A 10851-nucleotide genomic window follows, 5' to 3' on the forward strand; every position below is an offset into this window, starting at 1 on the left:
TATAATTCAGATATCATAAATTATTAATACATCAATTTCTAAATATTTTCAAAAATCATAAAATTATTGATACACCAATTTCTATACAATTCAGACACTATAAAGTTGTTGATACACCAAATTCTATGCAATTCATAAACCATAGATACACTAATTTCTATACAATTCATACACTACACCATAGATACATTAATTTCTATACAATTCATACACTACACCATAGATACATTAATTTCTGTACAATTCATGCACCATAAAATCATTGATATCCTTTCCTTATCGGTGTCATCGGACAATTCTCAAAACTCATCAAAACTACCAGAAGATCTAATCTAATCTAATCAGTTTTTTTCTTTTCAACACTCTTCCTTTTCAACACTATAGAAATAGAAGAACAATCAGTAGCAACAAATATTCAAAAAAAAATTAAAATCTTCACCGAAAATCATATTCACCGCCGCCACCATCATCCGAGCTTCCTCCACCGGATACAAAACCCAAACCCAAAACCATACTAACTGATGAACAAACAGATGTTCACTACCATCAGTGATAAACTCAATTGCTTCCGTGTATTTCTTCTGTGTATTTGATTATGACAAGATAACAACTTAATTGCTTCCGTGTATCTCTTCTCTGCCATCAATTTAGGGATATTGGGAATTAAAAATTAGGAATTTGGATGTGGAGTTTTCGTTTGGGGTTTGGATATTTGAGGAGGATGGAAAGGATGTACATTTTTGTTTTTTGATGTTTGTACGAGAGAGAAGAATGTGAGAAAAGGTTTAGAATTTTCAATACAAAATGACACGTGATAAATTTTGTAAATAAATAATAATGTGGGTATGTTGTAATATTGACTATTAAATTGTATATTTATGTGATTTTTCTTCTATTTTTTAATCATTTTTTGTTTGATCCACGGATCAGCCTAATCCATATTTCTCAATGCCCACGGACCAATATATTTATACGGACTGAATTAAAAAGTCTTGTTCTTAAACTGATTATAAAAATCGTAGTCAAACCCTATCAAATTACAAGTTAGATTGAGCCGATCCGATGGACTTGGTCCATATTAACGGCTTTACCAAATATCTAGCCTTGGGCACCTTAAATGCATAGAAGATAATTTAGATCACTTGATCATCTTATATACATGTTGTGGCTTCATATTTTATTTATTTGTTGATGTCAGGGCAGCTCTACCCTTTCAAAAAACAAGCGGTTGTTTTAGGCCCCCAAATTTGAGGGCCTCATTTTTTTTTTTTTGTAGTAATACTAACAGATTATAATTTTTTTAAAAAATATTAAATACTATTTGTAAATAAAATAAAATTTTTATATAAAAAAAAATTAGAAGGAGTTTGATATATCTAGTATGTCTCAAGAAACTAATGCATTGATTATATTATTAATTAAAAATAATTATTAGAAAAAAAACGATTATATAATTTAAGAAGTAAACTTTATAAACATAATTAATTTTTCTTAAAAACTTAAGGCCTCCGTTCGATTTTGACCTTAGACCACGGATCCGATTGAGCCGCCCCTGGTTGATGTCCAAATTATTGCTTCAAGTCTACATAAAAAAGCAATATATATAGCCAAGAAAAACTATAAATTGCACTGTCTTCCCTTCTTTACCATCTTCTAATGATTCTTTCATGATGTCTTCTTTAGAAGAATAAATTTTTCTTCATTCAAAAATATCCCTCTTTGGATCAAGTATTTCTTGCACTTCTAATTTACACTGCTGCTTATTCATTTGATAGTTCCTATTGAATCTTTGTATATTTTATTTTGTAACGATGGTGTCGTTCGCACCATATTTATTTTTGTAGACATCTCAACTATTTTATCTAATATCTGCTCATTTCTAGAGATTGAAAGAAATCAGTAAGCATTTTTTTTGACTCCATTGAGATATGAATGATGATTTTTCGTAGTTTTAGTTCCACTTGATTGATTATTTTGCACGTACATCAATTATTATGTCTAATACCTATCTTTTTTCTCAAATTGAGAAAAATCACGAAGTATTTTTATTTTTTTTTGCTCTACTGAGATTATTGAACGCAGATTTCTCATAGTTTCCATTTCATTTCATTGACCGCCAAGTCATCCTACATTTGTGTGTTTGCTACTTTTTATTATTCCCTATATAACCTAGTAAGGGCAAAGGTAGAGGGATAGAAGGGTTCATTCACTAAATATTCACACTGTGTATACAAGATTCTTTCTTATGTATATATATGTATCAGATTTTGAATTTTTCGATGAAAATTCTGCCTCCGGCATTGTAACTGATCAATATTTATTTACATTTTTTAAGTTACAGAAATGGCTGATGATCTGAGTGATAAGCTGATTAAAAATGGAGAGGATCAAGAACAAAAATTGAAAGACATGATATTAAATGAAAACAAGAAATTATGGGTAGTGGCAGGTCCAGCTATACTTACAAGATTTTCAACATTTGGAGTAAATATAATAAGCTTAGCTTTTATTGGTCATATTGGAGCCACTGAACTTGCTGCTTATTCATTGATTTTCACTGTCCTCCTCAGATTCTCCATTGGTATTCTTGTAAGTTTTCAGACAGTATGCATCTCTTTGTCTTTATCTATCTTCATTTGAGTAAAAATGGCATAATACATCGACGGTTTTTTAAACTTGTCAGTAAATCTTATTTAGAACTGAAATTGTGATTCGTTCATTTGAACATCTAACAACACATGATAGTAATTCACGGGTGGAGCCACCTTCAACAAAGGGTGGCACCCCATCGCCGGAAAATTATGCGGTAAATAGTGGTTAAATATTAGCCATTATGAGTTTATATTTAATTTTACACACTCTTAACATAATTGAAAATAAAATTTGTATATCCTTCGCCAAATTTCTAGCTCCGCCACTAATAATATGTTCTTATTTTACGTGTGTTCTAAAATATTCACTAAATAGACAAATTAACTATTCAAAATAAATCACTTCGTTTTATTATACAATTAGGAGTCGTTTGGTGTGAGGTATTAGGGATAAATAATCCCAAAATAAATTGAAGGACTACTTTATCCCATGTTTGGTGTGAAGTATTAGTTAGTTCTGGAGTTATTTATCCCACCATTTACTCCATAGTGATGAGATAAATTATTTCATATACATGATGGGATAACTAATTCCGAGATAATTAATTCCAGGAGCAAGTAGTTAAACAGTTTCAATTGAGGGTGATGTTTATAATTAAATTTGAAAGAAACTTGAAAAATAAGAAATTAGAGCGAAGTCACATTTAGAGGTAAAACTTATGTGATTTTTGCTATTTTTAATTTGTTTTTAGAATTTGATGCGTACAGTATACAAGTGTAAAGGTGATCAGCTTGACGTATAAGAACTGCAATGTTTTTGAATTAACTGTAGTATAAAGTTTATATCGACAAGATCATAGCAATAGATTTGAGTTGACTGAAAGAAAAATATATTATATGCATCCCACATGGTGATAGTAAAAAATGTTACGTATGCATTCCACAAGGAAATAATATAAAAATATTTTTAATATAAGGATCAAATAAAATTTAAAAGTTGATCACTGTTTGACTACAAAGTATGGAATTACATTTTTATCCTGTATCCCTGTTTTTGTTGATTCTCTTCACCTAAAAAATAAAATTTCTGTATCACTTAACTGCTTGTAGTTGAGATTTTTTTTTTTTTTTTTTTTATGACCATGCATCGTTAAAAGGGATTAGTGATAAATTTTATTGTGTAGCTACATAATTTGCTCATCACTAGTTTGTACTTTTTCTAGTGCTCGTACTTTCTTACTTTTTCATCTCACTGTAGCATGGATTTAAGTTATAATAGATCATACAATAAAGTCGATAGTGAGACGAATACGATTTTTTTTTCCTTAATCAAAAGTCTTGAATTGAGTCTAAAATTACGAAATATACGATCAGTATATTCTAACCTATTATTTTGTAAGGCATTAGTACTTGCAAACGTCATGCACCCAAGAGTGTGGCCTGGTGATCAATGAAGTGGGTTGAGAACCTGAAGTCTCAGGTTCAAATAGAGTTACTTGATATATGTTGTTGGTGGAAGGTGGCACGTAGGTATCCCGTGAATTTAGTCGAGGTGCATACAAATTGATCCGGACACCATAATTATATATATTAAAAGAATTACTTCCAAATGTATTTCTTCAAATAAATTATGTTGTCAATATGATTTACAGATTGGTATGGCAAGTGCACTAGAGACACTATGTGGGCAATCATATGGAGCAAAACAATGCCAAATGCTTGGCTTACATCTTCAAAGATCATGGATTGTTCTAACAATCACCACAACACTTTTACTCCCTATATTTCTATTTACAACTCCAATTTTAAAAGCATTAGGTCAACAACATGACATTGCACAAGTGGCTGGGATAGTTTCACTTTGGTTTATCCCAGTGGTATATGCCTATGTTGTGTCACTCACTTGCCAAATGTACCTTCAAGCACAAAGCAAGAACATGGTTATTGCATACTTAGCTGCAATTACACTAATAATCCATGTTTTTTTGTCTTGGCTTTTGACAATCAAGTTTAAGTTTGGTCTGTCTGGGGCTATGGTATCAACAATTTTGGCTTTTTGGATACCTAATATTGGTCAATTGGTATTTATTATGGGTGGATGGTGCAATGATACTTGGACTGGTTTTACATTTTTGGCTTTCAAGGATTTGTGGCCTGTTGTCAAGCTTTCTCTATCATCTGGTGTCATGTTCTGGTGAGTCTATGCACTTACATATTAATTATTATACTGTCAGTGTAACAGCAATAACAATAATAAGATGCCTAGTTTGAAAGACTGTTTTAATTATTTAGAGCGTTTTGGTAGCTCAAAGTTATTTATAGGGGTATTAATGAAACGAATGGACTGAATTTGAGCAAATTAAAATGAGTTGAGATAATAAATAAACGGATAAATAACACTTGAGTTGAAATGAATGGGATCAAAATTGGCTAATTTATATATTTATTTTCTTATGATCTGTTTGATTACAAAATAAAACTAATAAAGCCTTATTTGTTTTTTGTTGTTACAAGTATTGAGCTGTGGTACAACAGTATACTGGTTCTGCTCACTGGAAACTTCAAAAATGCCAAGATTCAAATTGATGCCCTTTCTATATGGTATGTTCCTTTTGCCTTCCTTTCCTTTCTCCAATTTTGTAGTGGGTGGAGGATATACAGGTAAATTGAGAATTTAAATTTTATGAATTGAATATTTTAAAATTTTTAACATTTATTCCTACATTTAAAAATTATAAATAATTCGATTGGACTAAATTTTTAGCTTTTAAACTAAGGCCGTCAAATAAATGGGTTGAATTAAATTTGGATAGGTCAAAATACGTTCAGTTAATAAATACCCAAATTATTGACCAATCAAAAAATTATTTGCCACGGAAAAGGTGGCACTAAAATGGATCAAAAAATGTATCATAATCCAATCCGTCCAATTGCCATTAAGTTATAGTTCCCTTATTTATCTGGGGACCTAATAATTTTGTTTTCTTTATAGTCAACATAACATATCAGACAACATCAATATTTTTCAAAAAAATATTCTGATATAATTTCTTATGGGTCATACGTATACGTGTGTATATATATATGTATGTATACACACACACTCTGATCAATTCATATTAACATGATGTAGTAATGCTATATCTGCTTATGTTACAGGGTCCCTATAGGATAAGACATTGTATCACTCTGTGTCACGACCAGAGACAAGGTTTTACCCACAACGGGCATCCCGAGCCACAAAAGTCTGAGAGATCCCATAACGTGCTATCATGAACATAATTCATATGAAATAAAGGTGCGGAAGATATAATGAAATTCAAGTTGATCTTAGGATCAAAATTTATCAATAAAGTAATGATAATACAATACTCAAATTTCGTCTACGAAGTCTCTACTGAATACTAACTGCCTAGGACGGAACAAGGCACCAGTTGAACCATACTACTAAATTAACCTAACATATAGATAGAATGTCTTTCGAAGTAAGGGAGGCTCACCAACTCTGAGTGTCTGAGGGTAATCTACTGCTGGACTGGACCATGGGACTGTGCCTCAAAACCTGTATTATAGGGGGTCAATACTTGGAGAGTATTGGTATGCGAAACTAACAAAAAATAACATATATTTCAATTAACGTAATAGAGAACATTGTGAAAATAGTTTAGCATAAGTTATATATATATATATATATATAAACACATGGGCGAAATCAATGAGTTTTCAAAACATTCTTGCATAAGCATTGGCTTCATTCTTTGCGTTAGTTCTGAGTTAGATGGTACACGCTACAATTCTGACTACCCACGGGTTATATGAATCCGCCCTTAACTCTGCGGCCAAGCCTCCAATCCAAATTTGCAACAAGAATTGGAGTTTTCATGAGTTAGTACACCCCCTTTCAGGTATACATACCGTGGCATCACCCATACATGATATCCTAATTATCTCCCTTTCAGGATAATACCCGTACCGGCAAAACACGATTTCCAGCAATGAGCCCTTTCACTCAAATGCCTTCTTTGGGTAACCATTGAACTCTCTTTAAGCCCAATTTTAACCTCTTAAAACCATGCTTCATTCTCAAAACATTCATTTCTTTCATCTTAAGGGCATTTCATAATAGGTATCGTCATACCTAGACTTGCAAGCCGTATCATATCGTATCATATCCATAGTCCTTCTCATTTACAAAACATGTTAATGACCACCAAAAGATTTATCATAACACATGAGAATTCTTATTTTAAAAGCATATGAAACTTATACAAAAACACTCTTTTTTCAAAACTCTACACATGGTGGCCATTTCTTTCATTCAACACATGTATTTCTTTCATTTAACATATTGAGCATTCGTAAAATCAGAAAACACGCTCCCATTGGATCATAAAACAATGTCAATCCATAAATGATAGTAAAACACTTAAACCCAATATTTAGTCACGCAATAGAACAACCCATAACATGCTAGGAACATGGATTTCATCATGGGAGAGGAAATTTCATAAATCACACTCATAAATCACTTTTCGAAATTCATATCGCATATGCACATGATTATAAGTCAAGCTTATGAAAAAACTTCATGATAATTGCTTACTTTCATCAAAATGGGTTCATGATGCATGCTCTTCAAATGATTTTCAAAATCCTTTACATATACATAATTATATGTTTTTAAAACTTGTTAAAACGGTAAACTTACGCCCATGAAATTTAGGATAGTTCCACATACCTTTTTTGATGAACAAACTTCGAGATATTTTATATCTAAGCCTTGAAAGTATGAGTTTTGAAAGAAGCCCTAACTTCTCTCTCTCTCTTGAGTGGAGGGGAGAATGATCGATGAGAAATTGACATATAATGGGCAATTGCATTTAAAGTGTGATTTAAGTCGTGGGGTAGGGTTTAAGGTGAGGAAAAGATCAAAATACCCCTAAAGAAACTGAATTAAAATTGCAGAAATTTGCAGTTGATAACTTAGTTGATAGCTTATCAACTAGTTAATGGCTTATCAACTTAGTCATCAACCTTTAGCTGGACTTGAACACTTTCTGGTTAAGGTTGATGACTTAGTTGATAACTTATCAACTAAGTCATCAACCTTTAGCTGGACTTGAACACTTTCTGGTTAAGGTTGATGACTTAGTTGATAACTTATCAACTAGTTGATGGCTTATCAACTTAGTCATCATCTTCCCTAAGAGATTTAAGGTGTTTTTTGGTCAAGGATGATGACTATATTGATAGCTCGTCACTTAGTTGACAGCTTATCAACTCAAGTCGTCATCTTCTCTCAGACAGACACTTTGAGGTAAAATGAGCATAACGTTCTACTCCGATATCGGATTAATGTGAAATCAGATGCGTTGGAAAGAAGATCCAAATATCTTTTATTTGATATATAGTAGGACATCTAACTCATTAAATTCTAGTAGTAATAGTTATTGGAAGTTGACCCAAGTTGGAACGTCCACTAAAACTCAGTCGGTAGAAAAGAACTCAACTCGACTTTGAATTAGGAGATTTTACTATCTCAATCGACCTCCAAAGATGTTACCACACTTTACATTTTATCATCACACTTATATTGACATAGAATCATTGGGTTTGGGTCTATACACAGGAACAATGGTTCAAATTCTAGCCCGAAAATGTGGGGTGTTACACTTTAGATCTTAATTAACTACATGAACTCCTTTGAAATTACTCCTCCAATTTTCAGCCTTGGCATCAATGGTTGGGAAATGATGATAGCTCTTGGCTTCATGAATGCAGCATGGTAAGTTCCTTCTATTTATTATACTTGATGCCTCACGGAAACAAAAAAAAAATACTATTGGAGTTCAGTGCAATTCAGGGTGTTGAATGGATGTATCGGCTAATAAATAAGCGGATCAATAATATGTCCAAAAGCTTTTTAGATTGAAATTAGTTGGACTGACATACTAATATTATTTTGAACAAATATGTACAGTTCGTCCAACTAGTTTACTAACATGATCATAATATACACAAAATATTGATTATTAGCCTATACATTACATATACGTACATATGTTATACGTATAGTATATGTATATTAATGTTCACTAATTATGCAATGCTGAATAATTTTCAGTGTACGAGTAGCAAATGAGTTGGGAAGAGGAAGTTCCAAGGCAGCAAAATTCTCAATAATGACAATAGTCTTAATATCTTCTACCATTGGTTTCATCCTATTTTTATTCTTCTTCTTCCTAAGGGGACGTTTGGCTTATGTTTTCACAAAAAATGAAGATGTAGTTGAGGCAGTAGATTATTTATCACCTCTCTTGGCTTTTTCAATTCTATTGAACAGTGTTCAACCTGTACTTTCTGGTAAGTCTCCTTGTTTTGTTTTTTTGGTTGAGTTACATTTAGGATGCATTAGCTTTATGTATTATTAATATTTGTTCTCTATATTTTTTCAAACTTATGCATAACCAAGGGCGGATTTAGAATAGTAGTTAGGATTTTCGGGAATTCAATAACTTTAGTGTTGTTCTTGTATTTATAATGAAAAATCTAGTAAATATATAAGAATTATAAGTTGAAAATTCATAAATACTAAAATGTTATTGATCTAGTAATAAAGAAAGAGCTTGATAAAGTTTTGGTAGGCCTCTTGGTTATGGGTTCTAGCCTCATCACCCACTCTATTTGATTTTTATTTTGCTCAAGGAACCCACAAATTATAATTCTAGATCTGCCTCTGTATAACCAATGTTTACATGGATTATTGGTTGGTTATGTTTTACATTAGTTATACACTCTATTTGGTATTATCCTATGCATTATTAATACATGAAAATCTATGATATTAGTCATGTAAGAAACTTTAATACAAGCATTAGCACGAATAAAGATACAATAGTCCCTCAAATTTTTTTTCCACATTATTTTCATTATATTTGTGGAGGGTATTTTCGTGCATAATTTTTTATTAGAAATATGCAATGTAAGTTGGTCCATATTTGTGTATCAATATCTTTTATGTATTATTATATACTTTTATATAAGGTATAATACATAGATAGATATTCAAAGTTGGTCTCTACTGGTAAGTAAGCACTTCAACTTTAAATATGCATATCTAGACATCTCAACTAGTCTCCACTGTGTCAGTTAAACATTTCTACTGATAAAATGATCATCTAGACACCTCCATCATTTCTACGTTTCTACTTATTAATTTGATATGACATTTAAGAAAGAACAAACTTGTAATTTTAAACAAGATTTAAACACTTATATGACTATAAATTATATCATTAAAATTAAAAATAACAAATTAAAATTAAATTCTTAAGGTGTCAATATGCACTATGTCTGTCAACGGGGCCGGGCCGGGTCAACCCGAATCCGGACCATTTTTTATTGATTGGTGGGCCGGTTCGGTTCGGTTCCAGGCTTGTGTTAATGGGCCTCTCCGATTTCGGGCCCAAAAGTAATTTTCTAAAAATTAAATCGGGACCGGCCCATTAAGGGTTTACCGGTCAAACCCGATCAAAAATTAAAAACAAATGAAATTTAAAGTTTTTTTTTCAATATACACTATATATTCCCACCTATATGCATTTTAAATACGTTAAACAATATACGCACAAAATATATACACTATATATATACTACATTAGAAAACATATACACATATACACATGTATACGACTATACGTTAAATATATATACTACTTTAGAGTGTATACAAAATATGTACACATATATACGTACGGTATAATATATGTACAACTTTAAATAATATACATACAACATACATACACTATATATACTACTTTTGAAAATTTGAATACATAATTACATATACACATGTATATGTTAAATATATATACTACTTTAGAGTCTATTGAAAATATATACACATATATATGTACCAGACAATATATGTACTACTTTAAAGAATATACATACGGCATATATACACTATATACATACTACTTTAGAAAACATATACACATGTATACATTACATATATACTACTTTAGAGTCTATTGAAAATATATACACATATATACGTACCATACAATATATGTACTACTTTAAATAATATACATACAACATATATACTCTATATACATACTACTTTAGAAACATATACACATGCATATGTTAAATATATATACTACTTTAGAGTCTATTGAAAATATACACACATATGTAGGTACCATACAATATATGTACTACTTTAAAGAATATACATACGGCATATATACACTAT

General features: G+C 31.2%; 1 protein-coding gene across 3 annotated transcripts in view; it reads left to right on the plus strand.

The window, feature by feature from the left end:
- Positions 1-1640: 1640 nt before the first annotated feature.
- LOC107849723 (protein DETOXIFICATION 21) overlaps positions 1641-10851 on the plus strand; it is an 18017-nt gene continuing 8806 nt past the window's right edge. The window contains exons 1-6 of one of the 3 annotated variants that reach the window (XM_047409685.1): positions 1641-1728; positions 2336-2589; positions 4244-4785; positions 5106-5192; positions 8320-8376; positions 8716-8954. In XM_047409685.1, coding sequence (XP_047265641.1) covers positions 2344-2589; positions 4244-4785; positions 5106-5192; positions 8320-8376; positions 8716-8954 — 1171 coding nt within the window. In that variant the 5' untranslated portion in view covers positions 1641-1728; positions 2336-2343. The other 2 variants (XM_047409686.1, XM_047409683.1) reach the window with 2 other exon arrangements.

The sequence above is a fragment of the Capsicum annuum genome, chromosome 1, assembly GCF_002878395.1.
Source record: "Capsicum annuum cultivar UCD-10X-F1 chromosome 1, UCD10Xv1.1, whole genome shotgun sequence".
Taxonomy (NCBI): domain Eukaryota; kingdom Viridiplantae; phylum Streptophyta; class Magnoliopsida; order Solanales; family Solanaceae; genus Capsicum; species Capsicum annuum.